The sequence below is a fragment of the Dermacentor albipictus genome, chromosome 2, assembly GCF_038994185.2.
Source record: "Dermacentor albipictus isolate Rhodes 1998 colony chromosome 2, USDA_Dalb.pri_finalv2, whole genome shotgun sequence".
Taxonomy (NCBI): domain Eukaryota; kingdom Metazoa; phylum Arthropoda; class Arachnida; order Ixodida; family Ixodidae; genus Dermacentor; species Dermacentor albipictus.
The window spans coordinates 154,048,930-154,073,452 of record NC_091822.1 but is presented as its reverse complement, the minus strand read 5'-3'; the positions used below and the strand labels follow the sequence as shown (position 1 = coordinate 154,073,452).

General features: G+C 47.6%; 1 protein-coding gene across 7 annotated transcripts in view; it reads left to right on the top strand.

Moving 5' to 3' along the window:
* The window catches only part of LOC135915455 (NAD kinase-like), a 111,559-nt gene that overhangs the window by 85,189 nt on the left and 1,847 nt on the right, over positions 1 to 24,523 (top strand). For 3 of the 7 annotated variants that reach the window (XM_065448534.1, XM_065448539.1, XM_065448532.1), the window contains 9 exons: positions 9,990 to 10,073; positions 12,692 to 12,821; positions 15,638 to 15,746; positions 17,705 to 17,790; positions 19,124 to 19,226; positions 19,749 to 19,849; positions 20,395 to 20,424; positions 22,856 to 22,955; positions 24,023 to 24,180. In XM_065448534.1, coding sequence (XP_065304606.1) covers positions 9,990 to 10,073; positions 12,692 to 12,821; positions 15,638 to 15,746; positions 17,705 to 17,790; positions 19,124 to 19,226; positions 19,749 to 19,849; positions 20,395 to 20,424; positions 22,856 to 22,955; positions 24,023 to 24,180 — 901 coding nt within the window. Of the gene's footprint in view, positions 1 to 7,679; positions 8,273 to 8,305; positions 8,540 to 9,989; positions 10,074 to 12,691; positions 12,822 to 15,637; positions 15,747 to 17,704; positions 17,791 to 19,123; positions 19,227 to 19,748; positions 19,850 to 20,394; positions 20,425 to 22,855; positions 22,956 to 24,022; positions 24,181 to 24,523 lie in introns of those variants that run through there. The other 4 variants (XM_065448538.1, XM_065448537.1, XM_065448535.1 and 1 more) reach the window with 4 other exon arrangements.

Below are 24,523 nucleotides of genomic sequence, written 5' to 3'. Positions count from 1 at the left end.
CCGAATGTCAATCATAACAAATTGTGGCGCTTATATCTCGATATTGTTTGATCAACTTGCAAAGCCTTGGTACCGTTTGAAGCTAGAAGTGCTAAGTTTAGGCAAGTCCATCTAGTTCCCCGCCAGGCCTACGCTGACTAAACCGTCACGCTTGAAGCCGGCGTAGACACTCGTGCTAGAGCCGTCTCTAGTAATTTCTGTAGGAAACGCTGTATGACGCACGATAGCTGGCAGGTGTATGCATGTTGCTTCATCGGGTAAGAGAGAGGAGAGTCCCTGCTACGCAGCTGAATCTCGGAAGTCACCATGTGACGACACAGGGGCCTTATTCTGGAATGGCTGTAACGTCTTCTTTCACATAGATTCTAAGATTAAAAGACGACGAAGCTTGCCAGCTGCCACGTACTTTGGTTTACTAGTCATGCCGACAAGAAACCGTGTGCAGTTTCAGCGAATCGCTTATCACGGTGAGTAAAAAAAAATTGAGATCTGTTTTTGTCAGCCGTGACCCTGAGATATACGTTTTTTTTCCCCCACTTAAACGAGCCATTTCCCGGATGCTTGCGTAAAGCCCTTTGCACAGGCAGGTGCTGGCCTCGGGCCGACAATGAACTCGCCAAAAAAAGCGGTGCAGCTGTTCGAACTGTTAAACAACAACAACAAAAAAGAGAAAATAAACCATGTAGGTAAAATAGCGGGGCACAGTGTACCCTTATTTAGTGGCATTCGCTCGCACCGCCCTCTGCTCTCTCGCCCGGAGAAAGTGCAGCGCAGCTCGCTGGGCGCCATGAGCACAAATGGAATGTGCCTGTGCAACATAGGATTCCGATGCATTTACAAAGCGTTGTTTTCCACTACGACAGCGTCGACGCGAGCTCTCGTGAAAAAAACTCCAGATCACGTGCGTTATCAAACACAGCCGGTCCAGTGTATGCTCGCCCACTCCTTCATTGGGCCTCCTGGCGCTTGTCTTGCAGATACTCTCTGGGTAAGTCTCCCCAGCCTGCGCGACCTCGTTCTTCCCTGCCACTTACGAGAGTCAATTCTGATTGCGCCTTCTTGCCGCCAATATGGGTCTCACCTCTTTTCGATGCCATGTGGCCGATGAGTGAGTGATCTTAAACCAGCCGCGCTCTCTATATGCAAATGTCTGCTAGCCGCTTTCTTATTATTTAGTTTATAGGCTTTCTGCGTTTAAAGCAGCCACCCCCGTTGTGCGTGGCAGAGCGAATGCGCGTGCAGATGCCCACCGCGCGAGGTGTCGCTACGATTCGCGTAAGAGACCGCTCCATTTGGGTCTAATTAGCGCGACACTTTTCCTATCGGCAAGGGAATTTCGCGGTCGGCACGGACACGCAATTAAGGAACCCCCGACGGCTGTGTTAACGCTCCGCTCTTTAACGAGCCGTTCCCATTATCCCCCCCCCCTCTCTCTGCCAGACGACGAATACGGCGAACGGGCTGGGCGAAGCGGGGAGGCCTTGAGCCGCATTCGTGGCCGCCACCAGCCGCACAGAAGCAGAGGAAAACCCGGTCAGCTGTAATGTACTTCTCACCCCCCCCCCCTTTCCTTTATGCGAAGTGTATCGCAACGGGCCACGACGTCGGCGTGCCCTTCCCCTGCAAGCACCGCCGCTTGCGGGTGGAAGGAAGGCGGCAGGACACGTGCGTTGAACGGCCGACCGGCAACCGCCAGAGACATGCCGATCCCGTCATCCGGCTGTTTCACGCGAAGCTGAGACCGACCGTTAGGATACGCCGGTACCCAGCCGTTTTCCTGCTGTACATGTATATATTCGTTCGCGTCGTTCTTGCTATACTTCTCATTTGGAGGACGCGCGTTCGCTGGGATTATATACCTTTCGATTAAAGTCGCCGAATACAAATTTTTTTAGACACTTTCGCGTAGTGACGCGGGCGAGTGTTTTAGCACATAAACCCCGTGCGAGAGATTTTGCGCGCGACGGCGACAAACGACGCGGTGGAGATGGCTGCGACTTGTACACGTCGCCTGTACAAGTCGCGAACCCCACGCGAGCGACGATTTTGAGCGACGTCCCTCCCTGGTGTTGCCGGTGTGAGGGCAGCAAATGCGAGCCGAAACTGGCGTGACGCGTGCTTTGTTAATTTGTTGATGTGTTTTACTGTAAAGTGCAGCATGAACTAATCCCGAAGGTCTCGCAGTAGGTTCATATCCCTGCACGTATCAGATTTCGGTCGTTTGCGCGTGTTTCGTGCAATAATCGGTAGTGCTTGACTCATGTAACATCCAGTTCCGGGTTCGCGCTATTGCCTAGGTGCTATTATCGTGGCACTTCCGCGCGACGAGCGACGAATTCTAGATTTCGAGAACCTAGCGACAAGAGCGAGCGATGTGTGCACGCGACGCCCCGTTTCGTCGCTCAATGCCATCGCTCTTGTCGCGCACAACATCGCTCTCATGGGGTTTAGCCTTTTTGCTTGTTGCCAGCTTAGTACTGACCTCTACTAGATTGGCACAGATAGCGTAGCGGGTTACACGAACACGGATGCAAGGGCATTAATGGACGTCTACCACGAGGCAAACCCATCCATTCATCACCGCCTATCCAGGAGTGAACGCAGCGTTGACACCGACGGTTTGGGGGCCAACAAACGACTCCTCTAGCTGCACCTGACAGCCTGAACTAATGATGAAAAGGGCCAACGTCGAATGCTACCGTGGGAACGGCTTCGACCTCGGATTCCCAGATTGCTACGCGCTTGCTAAACATGCGGGGGACGAAGCTATACAACATCGGAGGCGCAGTTCGGCGGAATGGGGCGATTATCATGGCCGGGCGTCCGATTCGACGTGTGTGATTGGCAGCGACGTAGTCATCAGATTCCCTAGTCTAGTCACCTAGGGAAGACGTCTGTATTAAAGCGGATACTTTTGGTGCAGTGAGGAGGGGGCTGACGTGTCCTGTCTGTGAACTCGGACGTTTACATGTTCCTGTATGGAGTGGGCGTTTATATCTAGTGTGTAATGACTTTTGAAGGAGAGGAAGAGAGAAGTGCAGTGCCGTAACTGTCTCTCAGAGGAGGACACCTCAACAGCACTGCACAGGGAAAGGGGAGTGGGGAGAAAAAGATCACGGAGAGAAGAAGAAGAAGGCGGAAAAAAAATAACAAGAAGGTTGAAGACGCAATGCGGGGCTTACAGCCGCGCTCTCAGCTGCGTTTCACAACAAAAGTCAAGTAGGGCAGGAAGCACTTTCTTGACAATGGAAGGGTGGGCTGGCGGAAAGAGAAGTGCTCCCTCCGAGTCACGGGGCAGTCCCACTACCAGACCTACTCGTCGATGAGCTTGGTGGATTCCTGGTCGAAACGCCACCTCGAGCTGCAACAGGCGTTGGCAGCGCAAGCTGCTGCTGCTTGCTGGCTCGAGAAGCACGTGCCGCTAGGGCACGTTAATCGCAGCGCAAGACTCGCAGGACCGCTCAGCGCCGTTTAATTGGACATTAATGCTTTCGCATTCACAACTCACATGTGCTTAGGTGTCCTCGATTTTTTTTGTTTACATTACTGGCGACGAAAAAGCGAACTTCAATCAGTGTAGTGAAAGCTAACTTTTTCTAGAATTTCTCAAATTGTTATAGGTGTTCTATAAATAAATACATTATTTTTAGTGCGTTTCGGGCATATATTTAGTGTGCCTATGCAATCAAGCACTTAGAAAAAAAATTGCATTTTGCAAACATTTGTTTCTTTCTATACAATTCGAGAGGTAAAGGGTTAAAGATATGTGAACTCAAAGCAAATAAGTCTAGCTCTCAGACAGAGAGAGAGAGAGAGAGAAAGAGAGAGAGAGAGAGGGACAGACAGAGACTCTTTATTAGAAAAACTGAAGTTTGCCGGCGCGTATACAACCGCTGCAGGCATGCTGCTCTGTATAGGGATGGGGAATAGGATTAAGATTCTAAAGGAGAGTGGCAGAAAAAGAGAATAAAAATAAATATGAAATGTGCAAGTTGACCTGATACTAATATTTACAGGTGACATGACGGGTAAATATAGGCTTTTGTATATGAATGGTTCAATCTTTAAAGGTTTCCTTTTAGCCCAATTTCTGACATGTATTTGAACAATAAATCCCAAACCCGCCGCTGTTTTGAAGGGTCGGGCCTTGGACCTGAGATGCTGGGTAATGTTAACGGATCGTGGCAAATCATGTCCATTTGTTCTTCAAAAAATTGTCTCTTGTTGCGGTACGCGAGGCATTCTAGTAATATGTGCTCCATTGTCTCTACGTTGTCACAGTTATCACAGTTTAGGGTTAGTGGTAAGCCCTATGCGGTACGGATAATTGTTCGTGTATGCCACGAACAATTAGCTGCAACACGTAACATTAGTTGCCTTGCTTCATTGACAACCTCGGGCACTACACCAATATATATTATGGTTTCGCGCCTATTTACCTGCAAAAGTGGACAAAATGCATCCGTATTTTGTGCAACACAGCACTCGTAATGCACAACTAAACGAATGAAAATTAACTGGTACCCTAAAGAAACCAAGATGAACCTTCACTAATTCACGAGCCCGTAGCTTCATGCTCAAGTGGCTCATGATACAGTATGCTGTGTCAGGAATGTTAGTCCAATCAGGGTGGCGACCATCATATGCAGAGCCTCGGGGAATTGCATGCAGCAGTATGACTATCGCTGCTTTACTGTTTTTTTTTTCTCATGCCACATCAACCGATTAATCGGGATTAAATCATTAATCGAAAAAATTGGAGAGTTAAGATTGCCTCGAAAAATGCACTATTTGTCATAAAATCACTTCCAGCGCTTGGTGAACGGGTGCCGCAGTGCTACAGTTGACGACGACGACAACAACAAAGGAACTGCCTTGAGAGCGTAAACTTTTATTTCAAATCTGCAAGGTTTGAGTCCGGCGTCTTTTAGTGGGTCTGGGCACCCGCCGCGGACGCGGTTCCGATACCTTGTCTCGAAGCGGCTTCCTCGGCTCGCTGGACGGCCCAGAGTTGTGCTGTCAGGTCAGAGCTGAGCAGTGCGGTCATCCAGCGTGACTGGAGGCTGGCGGTGGAAGAGACGGAGGGGTCGGCACTGCCCGACTTGTTTGTTAGGTCCCGACACTCCCATAACATGTGATTTAGTGTGGCAACCTCGCCACACGATGTGCATCTGTTTGTAGTGTACATGTCTGGATACATGGCGTGCATGAGTCTGGGGTTTCTGTAAGAGTCTGTTTGTAATTGTCTGAAGTGTACTGCTTGCGTCCTGTCTAACCTAGCGTGAGGGAATGGGTATATGCGTCTTTGTAATTGGTAGTGTGCCGTGATGTCGTGAAAACTGGTCATACGATCCTCCCATGCCCAGACGTCCGCAGTACCCCGCGGGGGCTCTTCCTCCGATGCTGCTCGGTGAGTCAGGCCTCGAGCAACGCCGTGAGCCGCTTCGTTGGAGGTGCTCACTACAGTGTGTGCCGGGATCCATAGCAAATGCCTTCGGTTGTCAACGTCGGCCTCTCCCTGGTGTATGGGATGTCGCTGGAGTATCTGATACTCCTCTTGCGATATGCGCCCATTTGCAAAATTGCGAATTGCCGTTTGCGAGTCGCAGATCACGTATGTAGCTGTGGTTCGTGTGAGGGCCAGTGCTATGGCCGCTTCCTCTGCCGCTTCGGCATGTGCCTTGTTCACGGTGACGCTCGTGAGGTAGTTGCCTCGGTGGCTAGTAACTGCCGCCACGAAACTCTTCCTGTCTCAATAGCGGGCTGCGTCGGTGAAGACCGCCTCCTTGTTTTCTTACGTATTTTCCCACCCTTTTGTGTAAAATGAGTAATAATGTATTTTTGGACCTGCTCCACCAGCCTATCAGTCTAAATCTTTTTAATAATAACCTTTGGTGAGTTTTTTGTACCTACCGTGGGCCTCAGACATGTCACGCTTGGGTATATATGGCCAAATAATGTCTCCTTGGAGAAGGCGTTTTCAGACCGGTCCGTATCGCCGTCCCCGACAGCTGTGGTTTTCGTCGCGCCTGCACATCACATCGTGCCACTCGACGAAACTTCGCCTGCGTAACAAGACAACACCAACGCCCACGGAAACAGCGGTAAACAGAGGGGCGGTTCTCTATAATTCGCGCTGACCTCCTCAAGTGTGGATAATGTTCAGCGACCGGTAATCTACTCTGCAGCCACACGTAGTTGTAATGAAAGGAAGCTCTACGGAGTCTTGACTCTTTACACTAATGCCCCTGAAAAAAAGAAATTTCTTTTTCGGGGGCTTTATACTTTACATTGCCGAGCTGCACACTTCAGCGGACGAGAACGACCAACCCAGTGCATTTCAATGTATTTCCGAACTGGCCGATACCGAAGCGAAGAAGGCCACTGGAAGACTCGGAGCCACTGCTTGGAATTCCGTTTTCAGGAGGGGACACGCCAGCTGCCTTCTCTCAAGTCTTGTACAAAAAGTGCCGAAAGAAAAAAAGAAGCGTAATTCGGAAAATTGACACAGATGACTCCTAGGTTGGACCCTATAAGATAACATTTAGGCTGCCACCGAAAATTCAGTGCAGCTGCTGCGCCAGTCTTCCGCACAGACTTGAGCAGGGGTTGGCGTTTATGCGCGGGTGCGTGCGCCTAATCCGACGCGCCGAGTCTCCGGACTCGGTGAGTTGTGCCACCTGCATGTGACTATACATAGGACATGCCCGGTGTGACTGACCTCACAGCACGAGGAAGAGCGACAGAGCGTCTGATGACCTTGCTCGACTTGGCAGCCAATTAACCTTTGTCAAGAGGACGCCATATAGGGCCGTTGGCGTGACGACCGCATATTTAGTTTTCGGGCCATCCGGGTTTTACTTGATCATTTAAAAAGAGCTGGTCTGGACACATAGGCTTTGAGCAGGCTTGCCCGTTTGTGAGTTGCATCTTACTTCTGTCATCATCCTCAGCCATCGTCGTCGCCCATCATACTCCTCTTTCTTTCTTTCTTTCTTTCTTTCTTTCTTTCTTTCTTTCTTTCTTTCTTTCTTTCTTTCTTTCTTTCTTTCTTTCTTTCTTTCTTTCTTTCTTTCTTTCTTTCTTTCTTTCTTTCTTTTTCCCCAGCGCTGTGTAGCTGGCTAATGGAATGTAGTACCTCAGATAGACCTCCCTGACACTACCTCCCCCCGCCCCCTTATTAAACAAATGTAAGAAAACCCGCCCACTACTCTTCAAGCTCCTACATGTGACAAACGCACTTTGCAAAAATAAAAAAATGAAAACAACAAAGACATTAACGTAACGTAATTAACGCAACGAAAGCACCTAATAAAAAAATAGTTCCTATCATTAAGCGCGCTCTTTCTTATTCTGCGCCTTTTCATTCAAAGCACGTGGTATATGGCGCTCGTGCACACCGCGGCAGGGCTCTGAAAGGACCTACAGCTGCAACACCTGAACGCTTTTAAATGCAGGTGTTCTGGACTGATTGCTGGTACGTTCTATACGGCGTTTCCATTCTGTCGGACGAGCGCTCTCAGAGTTTTATAACCTCGACAGGAAATGAACGGCTCCGTTAAAGAAAAAAATATGTATAAAAGAGCAACAACAAAAGCGAGCGAAAGTTAACCGGAGCCTCCGAGTGCCGCGTGCTTCGAGCCCCCCCCGACGCGGCGGCACATATCGAACGGTTGTCAGGCACGCATTCGGCTGACGTCCAAGGGCGCCTCGCAATCGATGCGCACTCTGCGTCGTACGAGGGCAGCTGGAGTTTCCGTCCCACACCGCGCTGTCCGAACGACGAGCGCCACAGCCGTCGGGTTCACGGACCGCGTCGCACGGATCACTCTCCAAGCCGAGGTAGCAGCACGCTCTGTATAGCAGCAGTTAGCAACAACACTACACGCGCGCATCGGCGGCAGCAGCGGCAGGCTATACAGCGGCGTCGGACGCTTCGGCGCCAACCGTTACGTGACATCCTTGTCCAAGAAGGACATCGACGACGTGCGTCGCAGACCAAGAACTCGCCGTTGCAAACGTCGTCTTCTCCTTCGTCGAATCGCGCAGTTCCCTTTTGAGCCGAGGTGTCAAAAGCAGCAGCAGCAGCGACAGCGACTGTAGCATCTGATGCTCCTTTGGGAACGGAAGCTCGCCTCGTTGGTCGCCCAAGAAGAAGACGACACAGAGGTGCGCCAGGACTCTCGAGGCCACAAGACAAGACAAGACAAGTCGTCGTCTTCGTCCGAGCGTGCGCCCTTCCGAACGACATGGACAGCGTTGATCAGTGCTGGTGAACGTCGTCGTTTTGTGCCCGTTCTCTCGCCGCATGCCTTTGCCCGTTATCGGTTTAGCTTGTGGCAGCAATACCTGCCTCGGGAACCTGCCCACCGCGAGTGTGATTTGAGACGCTGCGATCAGCTGTCGCGCGTGGTCGCTGCCGATCGTTGACGTAGTTCCGAGCCCACATGGGAAACTTACGGACGTCTCGGCAAACCTGTCGCCGCTCTAGCGCTCTCCCGGTGGAATCGTCGGAAAAGAGAAAGTGGCACTGCACAGGGTAGGCGACATTCGCGACGTTCCTTTAAGAGGCAATCTCCGATCGATCAGTTGTAGATTCCTCGTGATAATGTATGCCGACCTTAAGCCCCAGTCGAAACCCTGATGTTAAAAACCCTACGCCAAGGCCGCCTATTGTGCGGTGTGAGACGATTTACCTTCCCTCACATATGGTTTGTGTCGAAATAATCTAGCGATATCTGGTATAACTAACGGCATCTTCGGCTTGCTGTTGTCGGCTGTGCAGCACGATGATATCGCTCCAATAACCGGCCGCTGTAGTCGCATTTCGATGTGGCCAAGGCATACGGAGGCGTCCGCCTTGTGCCCAGTATAAAACGTTGAGGAACCGCAAATGTTGATTCGTTGTAGCCCTTCAGTATACGGCGTCGGTCATATAGTCAAGATTATTTACAACCGTAAAGTTTCATCTACCTAACTTGCTAAGTTGATTCTTCTGTATTACGTTTCGTTAAGCACGTACGGGAAAATGCGTCTGCTCTGTGAATTTAAATTTTGTAATTTAGTTACCCGAAGCACCAACTTAGGCGTTTCAAAATAACCTGCCAAATTGCGTCATTTACCCTGTAAAAAGTGCAATTATATAACCTAAAGCACTTCAAAGCACTCGTACAGACTGCCGTGTCACTGATCTATTTTCCGTAACACGTACCATAAGTATGTAGCATAAAAGGAAGGAACCGAAGCGTCGAACAATGAGGCTGACATTTCAATGCCGTCTTTGACCCGTGCAAAGCGCGGCTGCTGGTATTTCAGTTTTAGGAAGGCAACGGGTGGGGGAGCACGATAGGGGGTCCCTCGATTTGCGGACGATGCATATTGGTTGCACTGTTCTTGGACGTCCCTCCTGGCTGAAGGTGCAAACAGTACTCAATTGCTATGCTAAACTGGCGGGAAGAACGCATTCTGTACCGTGGTTCAATCATTCGCAATTTTTGTCGGTTCTGTAACGTCAGTATCTTTTTTTCTTTCGTTTTTGTTTTGTCAGAGCAGATGAAATCCTCTGCCGGGTAGTGTACGCTGGACCACTGATGTCTGTAGTAAGGTGCCGTTGAGTAGTGTCACGTGACGTCATGGTCGCCACACTCGAAAACTTTAGCGGTATGTGGTAAGTGCCGCTGTTAAACGCACCTGCCACACCGTCAGCGAGGGCGATTCTATAGTGAATTGTTACTCACTTCTCCGAATTTATTATTTCAGAAAGTCAGGGTTACCGTTTGGGCCTACCTCTAGACAGTAATGTTTGCTGTCCTACTGCGAGAAGTGACTTCCGTTTGCCGTTGCAACTATATACTTTTTTTTTTACAGCTTGTTAGCGACATAGATAGAAAATGAGGTACCGTTCATTCGTGCGTATTTTTTTTATTATTAGACTTTGTTTGTAGAGTGCTCCTCATTCTCAACTATTTCTTTTTTTCTTCTTTGTGCAGGAGAACCCGGTCTCTGAATGCGCCAAGCCCAGTGTACCAGTTCGGACCATGCGGTCGCATCCTCAAGAACTCAGCCATGGTCATGTGAGTGACGTCACCGCTAACTCGGCCACTCTCGTCACGCCTTCGCTACCTCATCCTTCCTGGATCCTTTCGTATGCGCAGTTAAATTAGTCCTCGCGATCACCGTAGAATTATTGCACAAATCGCGCGGAATCGTAACGTGCGAGCTTTCCGCTAAAGTATAGTGCGAAATGCGTATGGAAATTTAGTTTTAACATGACGCTGACGTGCTAGCGTGGCCAAAAAGCTTCAAAAAGTTCAATGCCAGCAACACTAATGACGTCGTCCGGTCAACCAGCTGGTCACAGCGCGCAACCACACAACCACAGCGCGCAGGAACTTTGTTGTATTGTACGCCTCTTCGGGAGGAGAATGCGCAACTACCTTCGTGATTATTGTATCGCCGCTCAACGCGTCTACGCGAAATAACATAAGTCGGTCGTTTCGATAAAAGTTCAGCGTATTTTTGGTTAAAAATACCGTCACGCGATGTCGCCATCGGCGCTGCAGGTGTCGTCTGCTCTCCGCTAGCGCGTTTGCCGTTATGCTAACGTTCTCAATTAGAGACGTTCATCACGTCCGTGAATTTATCGCGGTTCGCGTAATAGCCGATGCACTGGAAACTACTACGGCAGCAGTGGATGGATGGATATTATGAGCGTAACCGTTGAAAAGGGCTTGTGACGGATGCCACCAAGCTCGTCAACTTTATTTTTTTCTTGCGCGCCTGTTTCCTACGTTTAGGACCCACAGTTCGTCTTAAAAAATAGTTCAACCTGAAAAATATCCGTTGCCTTAAACTCGATTTCTTGCTTCCTTCTTTCGTATTACCAGCACTCCTGTGGTCTTTTACTATTTTCCTCCTCAGGTTCACTAAGCTTCCTTTACCATCCCCAAATCGCATTTCATCTGGCAAGGTTACTTACTTCCTCACTCGACCTCTGCATCTTGGCTACACCGCTATTAGTGCCATATTGTTGTGCTTTATATAGCTGCAGTGCCTCAGAAACGTTTTCGTGTCGAGTCTTTGTTCTGGCAGAAGCAGTGCGAAAAGCGTTGTGAGCTGATGAATATTGCACCCAACAGATTTAACCTGCAGACGCGTAGAGCGTCGTAATTGCAATTATAATTGAGTGGTCTATAGTTGACGTCATCGACACACGATAGCTGCACCAGCGCAGCTGTATATATGTTTATCGGTTATTCCAGTTATTCTTAAACCGGGATACTGTTATGGAAGGTGAAAATACTCTAAAATATTGAAGTGCGTATATAGTCGCAGTGGAGATAGGCGTTTCGTTTTTGACAGATGTCACACAGAACCGCAGACACGCTCGCGCTCAACTAACGCCGTGCTTCTTCGAACCCAATTATGCCGCACTGTCGTATAGCGCTGACCTGCGTGCTCTGTCAAACTGCAGCGAGAGAGGCGGAAACGGCGCACAGCAAAAAAACCACTCACTCGCAAAAACCAACTTGTTCGTTTGGCGATGTTCCAGAGTTTTCCTTGTAATGAAGTAGTAAACAGGTAGGTCATCATAACGCCTGCGTACAGCATCCTTCCCACTTCCTCGCGTTAACTACTTATAGTCGCCCTTCGAAGTAGGTACCCCGGGGAAAAAAAAGAAAAAGCTTCAAGCCCAAGAGTCTCGCTTCCAAGAACTTTCTCTCGGGGATTTCTAGTTTCGACTTTACTGATTTTACGCACAAAGCCCAGCTATATAATGCGCACGCTTTATGTGAATTGGCACTTAGTTTCGAGTCTATGCCGCACATATATGATAGGCCCCTGTGTTGTGCTTTTCAGATTTAGAGAAGTAAAGCTTATGATATTACGCGACACTCTTTGGACATCCCGTCAAGATTACTCAGTTTGCTATACAACGATGACAGAGAGAGTCATTATATGTAGTTCGTGAACGATGTAAGACACCGCTTAGGTTAAGTTGCGTTTGGCTAAGCTGAGCTAGGGTGAGATAAGTTGGGTTACAAGTACAGAGGCTTATCACAGATCCGCGGTGGAAGCCGAGCCTTGGAAGCAGATTCCTCTGAAAGGTGGCGTACCTTGAAGGCTATGCGAACACGGTAAGGATGACACGGCGCTTGTCGGAAACCGGGGCAGAAATTACGTTCTCGTTCACCAGCGACTGTACTCTGCTTCAGCATCAATGTGCGATTCAACGTAGCCCTACGAGGGCTGCTAAGACGTCACTACCTGCTTCACGTGCACTGCGTATTACGCAATAGTATCGACGCCGAAGCACGAAACTATAGTTCCGTGTTTCGACGTCGGTTGTAGCGCAGATACGTAGGTTGACTGCACTCAAACACTTCATAAATGTCTGTTTGTTTTGTAAGGTCCTAAATAACTGACTGCAATGCATTCCTTTTCCTTGTGTTAAAAGTGACAGTGGCGTGCAACGGGTGCGTATTGGTACGTCCCGGGCACGTAGGCTTCCGCTGATTGGCTCCTGCGTCCGCTAGCTTTCGCTGCAGCGCAAAGAGATTGTGAAATGGAGTTAGTCGGCGGTGCAGCTGTCGACTCCCGTTCTTGTTTCCCATTGGCTGATTGCCTGTATAACCGAAGCTCCGAGGTGTGGCGCCTAATTAGCCCTCGTTCTCCGTGCCCTGCTGTCCAGGACCATACAGGACCCCGCGGGCCAGCGGCTGACGTGGCACAAGCCGCCGCTGTCTGTGCTCGTCATCAAGAAGCCCATGGACGCCACCGTCGTCAAGCCCTTCAACGAGCTCGTCGAGTGGCTCATCTGGGTAAGGCACAACGGGCAATTCTATTCGCGCAGCTATGAACTGCAGTGTACGGACGATATATATCGTGCCCACGTTCAGTTTTCCATGATGCACGCCGCCTTGTCCAGTTGCGCTGCTGAGCTCGAGGTCACGGGTTCGATTCCGGCCGCGACGGTTGTATCTTCATGGGGACGCAATACCAAAAAAAAGATAAAGGTTTTGGCTGTATAACGATCTTGCGATTACTTTCCACGGTAATGCGTTTAGATATGAATCAACACAGTGACGCAATTGTATTGCCACCGTCTAAACGGCTTATGTGTGAGGCGCGTACTGCAGCGGGACTCCTCTTTCGCGCTTCTCTGACAGCACTCGGCGCCATCTGGCAGAGACGCCGCGAAGCCTGTGCGTGGCCTCCGAAATGCACTGCGCGCCGGTGCGAACGAACGCTGAGAAACGTGTGATGCGGCGACCGGGCTCCTTTCTCGAGCTTTCTTTTTTTTTCTGGACGCGCCGCGACATCTGGTGGTGCTGCCGAGAAGTCTTCGCGTGGCCTCCGAGACCAGAAGCGTGGCGCGCCGGTGCCTGCGAACGCCGAGAATTGTTCGCTCGCTTGCCGCACACCCGGCGACACACACTGAGTGACCCAAGCTGTCGAGAGGTTCGTTGAAGAGCGGCACGTGCCCAGTGCATCTGTGACGCGGCCTGCTGATGCGTCCGGTTGCTGACCTTGAGGAACACTTGTGACATGGCTTTGATTGCGCCCAGCGAAGGAAAAAGTTAACGAGCCTTTTTCGTCATTGTAGAGCGGCACATTCCCGTCGGCACGTACCTAGATTGCGCAAGCTGGCGTCAAAGACGTTCATTGAAAGACCGGCACGCACCTTCCACGTGCGCAGGACCCAAGGAGGCATCAAAGAGGTTCACAAAGAGGTTCACGACGGCGTGACCACGCCTATAGCGTCCCTGTAATTGCTGTCGCAATGAAACACTCAAGGGGGCCATCTGAAGCAAAGCGCGTGCCACTCGTAACTCATAATTCATAACTCATAACATAACTCATAACTCATAACTGAGCTCATATAGCTCGTAACTGAAGTTGCTCACCCGAACACCACCACGGCACGCCGGCTCACACGTCCGCTGACGTGTGATGGCATCTTAAACTGGCTACGAATAAACTTTTTTTTGCGGGCGACTTTTTCTGACAGAAAATTATGATGATTAAAATATGATGATGATACGCGCTGCCATCGCCACATAATTTCAACAAAGTGCGCTAAAAAATTACGATGTCGAAAATGTTGTGCCAGTACTTCTTTAAGATGAGGACTTCGCACTGCTCAAGCACGTTCAATATTCTCTCAGTATTCTCTTTGAACAACAGCACAATAAAGCCGGATACTGGTCTAGATGCTAAATATAGTGTCGCCATCGTACGTGCTTGAATGTTCAAATAAAAAGGAAAGAAAGAAGGAAAGAAAGAAAGAAAGAAAGAAAGAAAGAAAGAAAGAAAGAAAGAAAGAAAGAAAGAAAGAAAGAAAGAAAGAAAGAAAGAAAGAAAGAAAGAAAGAAAGAAAGAAACTAAACGGAGGAAGAGCTATTGCGCGGGGAAATCGATTTGTAGTCCTTGTCGCACGTACTGTACATGTGGCCTCCCGCACGAGGTGAGGTTGCAAAAAGAGTTGTTACCACCGGTTCTCGAGAACCCGCTGCATTTCTCGCGAACTTGCAGAAGCGCCGCGAGATTGACGCCGTTAGCCGTCATTACGATGTACTGCTGGACCAAATTTACGAGAAAATGAATCGGGAAAGCTAGCGGAATATAACGCGTACAACTGCAATCTTTGTCCCTGTTTCGAGAGACCGCCGCTAGCAACGTCACCGTGTGGAACTTGGCTCGGTGTTTGGTAGAGGCCTGCAACGCAAAGATTTCCCATAAATGTTTCTAGATTCCTCTTTTTCTTTTGTACATAACATGCGTTTGAAGATGTGTTGAGCCATAAATTTTATGCCTACTGCCGGGCAACGTTATGACAATCATCCCTGTTTACTGTTCACATCTACTCTCTGTCTTTCTTTTTATTCTTTTTTTGTATCTGCGTGACCGTATTGTAATTCGTTTTGTGCCTTAGGCTGTATTTCACATTATAGTTACGCAATTGTATTCGTACATTTCTTTCATATATTAATCTGCTGCTGTCGTAGAGGACCCCCGGGCACATTCAAGTTGCTTGTAACAGGCTTTTCTCTGGGTGACCCCCAACAATTTCGTTGGAGATGATGCAAATTCTGAATCGGAATCTGAAGATTTGACGCCAGGCGAGAGCATGAATTTTGGCTTTCTATCGGGCCGTCCCCACTTACAATGCACTTGAGACGCGCGAGCGCCGTCGTTTAGGCTAATTTACTGTTAGTTAAATTTCCCAATATATAAACTACACGTTAAGTTCTCCTCAGCGTTGTTATTGGAATTTACACTTGGGTTCTGGAATATTTTCTTTTTTATTATTTGCAAGTATTAGCCCGTCATACTTAAGAACAATCGTCAAAAGGCAACCAGCGTTGGGATCGAGGCTTGCTTGTTGGTCAGCAAACTCCCTTTGAAAAAAGGCAAGTTCAGAAGCCAAGGGGCAGCGCAAGCGGCCCGATATAGACTACTGTGTGTAGATTAGGTTTCGTTAAGTGAGGTTGTAGGAGTTACTTTTATACGCCTTCGCCCGTTGCAGCATGTCTTTGTCGCGCCCTTTGTGCACTGACGTTGCTTGCACGGAATGTCACTCGCAACGCTACATTCACTGTGTCCACTCGGATGCTTCTGTTCTCTGTCATGGCAGGTCAAAAACATGGTTGTTTTCGTTGAAGACGCCATCTTGGAGGACCCCTTCCTGAAGAACAACAAGGCCTTCCTGGAGGTCAAGGACAAGCTCTGCACCTTCAACGAAGGTACCGCCCATGTCGCCAAGCGACATCATATAGGAAGAAAAGCAACAAAAAAGAAAAAAAAAACGTAATGATAGAGCGACTGAAAATTAATGGACAAGACTAAAAAGACGTGCTAGAGCTTTCACATAGTCACTCGAACGAGAAGATTCGAAACCGAAATGCTCAATTTATTGTTAGTAATTAACCGCACGAAGCCCTGCAGACAATGAAGCCTCGGAAAGCACAGGGGAAATAAACTGTTGTTTTTAACCGAAATCTAGAAATAACAAGCAACAGGATAATTAAAGTGGACGAAATAACAACCTGCCGCCGGAGAGGGATGAATTCACACCGCCCGCATTGCGCGTGCGGTGCTATTTATCGATCTATCTATCTACAACGCGGCTGCTATCCTCTCGTTTGCTTTCTTGGGTATATGTGGATGTGTACGAGACCTGGAGGCGGGACTGTTAATCAGCGCCACTCAAGGCCCTGGTGGCGGATGGAACAACCTTTTCACGCATTACTAAAAAAAAAAAATCACACGCCTGAGCGGCTCACACGCAGCACATTTACAGCGTAAGCTGGAGGAGCGGCCTTCCATAGCGGCTCCATTTTCGGCACTACGCACTAGAGCGTATTCTGTGGAGGACGTCCTCTATATATGGGACGTTTGTGGGGAACTACGGAGCGGTATCTTAACTTCGTCCTCCTGCTGATTTATTCTTTTAACATCGCCAATTATTTCAGCTTTTACGCCACTGCCGCTGTCGTGGTAAAATAGTCATTCCTACAGGATGGGGATAATTGAGTCGGCTTGAAGTATGCGGGAAGAAAAAAGAAAGAACATCCAAAATATTGTGAAAACGCTCAGTGAGTTTTCCTGAGAAGTACGAACCAACACGCGGTCTCCGTGCCACAACGACAATATGCCGCGTTATAATTGTAGCTGAGCACTAAAGATTGACATAGAGCTATCTAACTTGTTCGCGTATTCTGCTACCGAATTAGTTTATGAGCACCCGACGTTGCATGTAAATATTACTTCAGCGACGCGTACCGAGAAACCGATTCCATTTGATGCTGCGTACAGTGGAATTGCGCTGACTCGGGTGCTAAACGGCTGCAACAAACAGCTGATGCAACAGCCTGTACTGATCAGAAAGTACACATTCCCCGTAGCTGGCTAGTTGCCACCGAAATATCTATGAAAAAATCGAACGAATTTGGCTAGGAAGAAAGAAAGATTGACGACTCACACCTATAGCGGTAAAGTTTAGCATGACTGAATGAGTCTTTATTTCCCATTTGACAGCGGAGGAGGGTATGCAAGAAAGCATAGGTGAGATTGGAGATGCCCATCTTTACATTTATGTGCACCTACAAATTAGAAGTTTCTTACTACCATTGACACAACATTCAAAAAGTAACGAAAACATTCAAAGTCTTTCTTCAGGTATAGAGGCCACTAGGCGGAAACGTGCTGTGAACAATGAAGAGCTATTTCAGAAGAGCTAGCCGATGTTCTGATTGAGGAAACCGACCTGTGTCGAAAGGTGGCCCGCCGGAATGACGCACTTTGCCTGGATCATCCTTCTTTCTTCTTATTCGAAGTACAATTGTGCAGTAATGTATGTATAGCAGTTACCGCACATGAAGGGGGAAATGTTCTCCTCCGCAAATTGTAACGTGAAAAAAAAAAAAAAGATATAGCGCAGGAACCGTCATTTCTAGCGATTCAGTTTCCATTCGCTTCGCCCCTGTCTGTTCGCTTGCACGCCGCTGTCACCCTTGTCAATCAACCACTGGGTGCGACGGATAAAGAGTCTGACTGGCAAGCGAAATGTACAGTGCTGCATGTACAATGCCCCCCCCCCTCTCCTCCCCCCCCCCCCCCCCCCCGTGCTTTGCGCCTGCAGCATCGGCCAGAAGACTGCGTATACGTAAACGGACCCCGCGTTTGTTGTCTTTTCCGTCAGGCAGAGATGACCTCACAGACCGGATCGACTTCATCATCTGTCTCGGCGGAGACGGCACGCTGCTGTACGCTTCTTCGCTTTTTCAGGTGGGTTTGCTCTGAGAAACTATTGGCCGTGACCAGGACGCCACTCCTTTCCATTACTGCACACTGGCTGCACCTGTAGCCGAAACAAAGAAAGATATATGCGCAGAATCGCTGCGAATTTAACTCTTATATATAGGAGCAGCAATGTATTTTAACGGTGCATGCAGTATAGTAGCAGCTGAGATTATCACCCGTACAGCCTAACAGTGTGACGTTGGATACGGGCACGTCTTGTCTCCTCGGTATAGCTGCGTGCATTGAAGGCGGAGCCGCGAATCTGTAGAGCACCGGCTTTTGGGCTAGCAGATCATGGTCAAGCGCGCACGAACAAGGACAGAGTGAGGAGTAGACAACACAAGTGCTTGTGTTGTCTACGCCTCGCTTTGTACTTGTTTGTGCGTGGTTGACCGCGATCTGTTATGCGAATCCGGGAACGTAATCAAAAAAAGAAAGAAAAAAAAACGTTCTTACGCTGCAGAATTGTTCGTAAGAGAAGATGCCAGCCAATCGTGTTGGTGGACATATTAACGGAGGTGGTCGGCCAATCGCTTACGAACGAAACGTTTTGTGAATTCGGCCCGTGGTTGGTTCGTTCGAGGTATAGAAGAAATGGTTCACTCGTCGGATGCGCATCCGTGCAACATTTGTGAAAGGGGCTCCGCAAGCACCTGACCACAGCACTCGCCAAATTTGCATGCCTAATACGGTAACCTTCAATAGAACCGCACCATTTAACGTTGTGGTGGATCTAGAAATCGCAAGTTAAAAGCAATTCACTTGCTTTGGTCGTGGAACACTGAAATGATTGGTAAAAGCATGATAACTTCAAGAGACACCCTTGTGACTTTTGTTTTGAAGAAATGAAAATGCTGTCCATTATAAAGGTCACCGCGGTTAAAGTGCTCGAAAGACTCACTTGAAAGAAACACGCTACAGGGGAACTTTACATTACTTGCATAATTTGTCGGAGGGAGCCAATTCATCACGCTATAAGCTAAGTGTGTCGAATCCCAATTGCAAGGAATGCATACATTGCTGAGGCAACGAGTGCCTCTCGGCTGAATCAAACATTCTGTTAGGAATTACGACCACACAACACTGAGTTAAAGTAGCGCAAGTACGCTCGTTACATGAACGCCTACTTTGTGCAGGAGGGTCAGGATCATTTACCCCACCACGTATCAACAGTTAGAAAACCACACAAAACCTTATTCAACAGGAAAGCTGATTAACAAGCACCATGCAGCTATGGATGGTTTAGACTCCCCCGACTGATTAAGTACCTGAATGCCATTTTTTTCTTTTTTTCTTCTTTTTTTTTTGGCGTCGACAGCAAAGCGTGCCCCCCGTGATGGCTTTCCACATGGGCTCCCTGGGATTCCTCACTCCGTTCGACTTTGACCACTTCCAGGACAAGGTCAACAACGTTCTCGAAGGTATGGCCTCGGCATCCGCCTTGGAGACCAGCGCGTCACCATTTCACTGCGAACCACCTGCCGTTCACTTGCGTTACCGTGCGTGTGTTCGAGGAGGGAAGTGAAATTGAAGAGAAATGACTGCGCTGTAGACATTACCAGCGTCAACTTCATTGCATCTCTAAAGACAGTTACCAACTCCCAACGAATAACAGGTTTCGTCTTGCATTTGGAATACGTGGCGCTCTGTTGTTTAATCCGTTAATTGGTGACGATGATATTGGTGTTTTGTGACGCAAGGGCCCCAAAACGAAAGGTGTCAGAGTGGGCAGAGAGCGCCAGAATGCATTAATTAATGCAACCAGTAGAATTACTTGTTTCATTACGAGCTTGTGTCACCATTACGTGGGTCGACTGTTCTGAAAGTAATCCAGAGGAAGTCCTTTACTTTTTGCTCCTTTATATTATAGAAATTTCGAACGATTTTTTCCGAAACACCCTGTTACATCGCGCACTGAATAGCGCTTCTTTTCCCCCGCGCAGGGCATGCTGCACTCACGCTACGGAGCAGACTAAAATGCAGCATATACCGCAGTGAGAGCGATCCCAACGACAATAATCTCAACTGCAACTCATCCTGCCTAGTAAGTATACCAGCATTCATTCATTCATTCATTCATTCATTCATTCATTCATTCATTCATTCATTCATTCATTCATTCATTCATTCATTCATTCATTCGTGTTTCTCGCTGAATTTATAGGCCAACCGCGACAATATATTGGACTAATGAGAACTTTCTTATGTGTTTCATACGTATTTAAGTATTTTACCTCTATTTGAATAACTTTACCTCGGAATTGGCCCCGACGTGCAGCTTTCTCTGGAACTTCCCCTGTTACTTATTTCACCTCTAACTGAAACTTGATTATTAACAAATTATAGTCGCATTGAAAGCAGTCAGTGTCAGCTTTTTACTTACAATATGAATTAATTATCGCAGAAATTCAGACACACTACTCACCAGCAATGCAAGTGATAAAAAACGTGTTAAATGAGAACTTAACTATAGTAAAGCTATATATCAATTTATAACGTCCTCTTCTCATATGAGTTAACTTTTTCACTTCTTGCTTGTTAAATTCTCTTGATACTTCTGCACTCTTCTTTTCTTTTCTTTTTCTTTAGAAACGACTCTCCGGGCCTTGTCAACAGCAAGTACGTTCTTGAGCTTTAACTATGATACACTATAAATACCGTAAAAGCCCCGGTATAAGACGAGCTTGCATGTAATACGAAGCGACTTTTCTTATTGGGGAAGGGGGGGGGGGAGGAAAGAATTGCGAGAATGAAAAAAAAGGAAAGAAAGAACTAGTCCAAGTATTATATGATAAAAAAACAAACCTCTAGAAGCTTTTTCGGCCGGAATACAATACGATGTGTGAATATGCGTAATGCATAATGTGTGTGAATGTGTGAGCGCGCGCTCGCGCGCATTATGCTTCAAAACTTCGGTCGTTAAGAAAGAAATATTAGACAAACCTCTGTGCGTCTTGTTAACCAGTTTAATGAAGGCAGAATTCTAGCTTATTGTCGCTGTTTTCATTTATTGCCGCTCTTGCTATCTTACATTGGGAAAGCATCTTATCTCTTGGTTACTTGTACTTTGCTGGAAACTCGGACAAAATGTCAAGGTTGTGGTCGAAAACACTACATATTTAGCCAGCGTCGCTAAGTCATGATAAGGATGACTTTGTCAGAATGGCGTCTTTTTCATGTTTGGTTTTTTCTATTGTTCGTTATTTGTTCTCTTTAATTCGATGGTAAATCAACCCGTCTATTTTTCGCCTTTTACTTCTTTACTGTACACTCTTAACATCGGCTTAACGTTACTTTCAGCACGGCATAAAATTCAGCGACCGTATCTTTTTATTGAAGCAACAAAAGCAATAAATGTCTTGTACAATAGCGCCTAGATCTGCCGTCTTCCGTTCGATAATTATCATCATCTATACGTGCACAGCAGGCATGTAGTGTATGACGTTTCCTTCTTTTAATAATTAATTGCACCTACGTTATTTGGTTGCAACCATTTTTCCCCTACTGATCAGCCACCACTCGCCCGAAATTTCGTTGTTCGCAGTAGTCTTATGTAGCACTTTCATTGTACGGTAGCGAATTATTTTTTTGTAGTTCTGCATGCTTTTCAAAACCTCGGTAATATGTACTTGTAAGTCTTTCACCATTTATTTCATATTTATTCGGGGATATCATAATTTGTTGCACTGTTGTACATTTCATGATTACTATCATGCTTTTGTAATCCATTAATCCACTGCCTTCTGCCGCGGCTTATCGCGTAAGCTTGCCAAATGAAATGCTTATATATATATATATATATATATATATATATATATATATATATATATATATATATATATATATATATATGTAGTGTGTTGTGTGTGTGCGTATATATATATATATATATATATATATATATATATATATATATATATATATATATATATATATATATATATATATATATATATATATATATATATATACGCACACACACACACACACACAACACACTTCGCCACAGATCATCCCGCGCTCTTAGCTGATCCCACTGCCTTTGCACTTGCAGTACATGTGCAGTAAGGCAAAGCTGAAACGCTTATCCTTTATTACGTACCTAACGAAGCTGGAATGCATCAACTGGGCTATCAACGAACGCGAGCTTAGGAATGGCAGTGAGTAGTCTGTAGTTGGTAAACTGAGTTTGCGTGTGTTCCCTCGAGTCTAGTATCGGGAAACGAGGACGGAATGCGGTGACAAAGAAGCGCTGAATTAACGTTATAAGTACTGTTCGCGTTCCTGGCCAGCCGTGTAAACTGCTCTTCTAGCCTTATTACTTATAGCGCGCACTAAAAACACGGGCGACGAATGGAGATGTACGAATAATGGAGGTGTACCGACTCGCCCAGCTAGCTACTGTACTACTGCTTTTGTAACCGGCAGTGAAAAACAGAAGCCTTGCTTGCCATCCTTATGTACAGTGTTTCGTGCATCGCTTGTTCAACTCACTTAAGTAGCTGCAAAGCAAGAGATCGCCATTGCAATAAGCAATCGCTGACCGGTTATCGATGTCCGGCACACCGCTGGGCTGGCGGGAGTGACAACTTTCTTGCAGCGACAGAGAATTGGGCAAGTTGGTGTATGTCCATGGTTGCAACACTATTTGCAGATTGCTTGCCTTGTCATTCTTCTTTCTTTTTTTGAGGGGGCGGAGGGGTGGGGAGGGGAGTGTTGGTTGGTTTGTTCTTCCCGCCTAAAGCGTGTGGCATCTTCGAAGTTTTACATTTTTAGCTTAACGGTTGTGTTTTTACAGCGATTCGTTGTGCTTGCTGAGAGGGTTAAGGCCACGTGACAGTTATCCTTTATACGTATATATTGTTCGTTTTTCTGCAATAACATTTAGTTCATATATAGTCAGCGCCGTTCTGTGTCCCCTGCTTTTCTTCAACCTTGTCTTTAATCGCGCTGTTACTGCCATGAACGTCTCTAGTAGTTGCATATTTCAAGCATGCTCGGATCAAAGCACTCGGGCCAAGTAACCATAGAATTCGTTGCACCTGCGCAGGTTCTCAACGAGGTCGTCGTGGACCGGGGTCCGTCGCCCTACCTGTCCAACATCGACCTCTACCTGGACGGCAAACTCATCACCACTGTCCAGGGAGATGGTCAGTGTATATTGATGACCGTACCACGTGACATCGGTCACGTGTGTGATCATAGAATAGCGGCTTCGTTTGTTTAACACGGGTCCCATGAGCAAGGATGCCCAGAGAAAGGCAGATAAGCTAATTTTAGAAAAGAAAACGGGAGGGTAGGTAGGGGGGGGGGGGGGACAAGGTACTATCACTGCATCACAACGCAAAAAGCTCCAACAAATCAACACTCGGAATTTCACAGCAGAGCTGCTACAGGCTCTCCAGACTTGTATATGTGCTTTGTTGATGAAAGATATGAAATGGTTGGATGTATTCTACGTTGCCTCCTACCAGGTGTGCAATTTGCTGTGGTGCTTAATCCGTAAACACACGTCTATTACGTGGTTTTGTTTGCTTATGGTAGATTAGATTATGGGGTTTTACGTGCCAAAACCACTTTCTGATTATGAGGCACGCCGTAGTGGAGGACTCCGGAAATTTCGACCACCTGGGGTTCTTTAACGTGCACCTAAATCTAAGTACACGGGTGTTTTCGCATTTCGCCCCCATCGAAATGCGGCCGCCATGGCCGGAATTCGATCCCGCGACCTCGTGCTCAGCAGCCTAACACCACTGAGCAACCGCGGCGGGTTTGCTTATGGTAGTGCGTATGTTCTACATAGGCAGTCCATGTACCAATCTGGTGGCTGGCCGTCGGCAATGGATCCAGCTATTTTTGCGCCAATATTAACACTGGACCTACCGATCGATTGATTGATTGATTGATTACTGACCGACTACGGGTAATTAATCGAGGGGTAACTTTCTCACCGACTAATTGATTGATTGATTGATTGATTGTTTGATTGATTGATTTATCACTGACCAACTACGGGTAACTAGTCGAGGGGTAAATTTGTCACCGATTGATTGATTGATTGATTGATTGATTGATTGATTGATTGATTGATTGATTGATTGATTGATTGATTGATTGCACATAACCGGCTGATTGATTGCTGACTTACTGTAGTCGGTTGATTGATTGAGGCTCACTGACTCGTGGGTTCACCGATTGTCCCCTCCGACCCGCGCAGGTCTGATCGTGTCCACGCCCACGGGTTCAACGGCGTACGCGGTGGCGGCGGGCGCCTCCATGATCCACCCCAGCGTGCCGGCCATCATGGTGACGCCCATCTGCCCGCACTCTCTCTCCTTCCGCTCCATCGTCGTGCCGGCCGGCGTGGAGCTCAAGGTGCGGGACACACGCGGGCCCACCGCTCGACGCCTGTACCCCGTTGCGCGATAACGGCACGGTCGTTTCAGTCTGTCGTGGACAGTTTTGTGGTGTCCGTAAACGCGTGTCAGTTCGCGGGATTCCGGAACACAGGGGACGTCCGTGCACGGCAGTGGCACAGCGCTATGTAGCACGCCGAGTCGAAAAACTACTGTAGCGCCGTACTGTGACGCTTTCATCAACCACTACGCCTGAGAAGCTCGTTGTTGCGCTGTTATTCTTGCAGTTAGGAGGAGAAAGAAAGCAAAAATGACGCCACTAATGTATTAATGATTACTGCTGCCCGCGCCTTTGCACAATG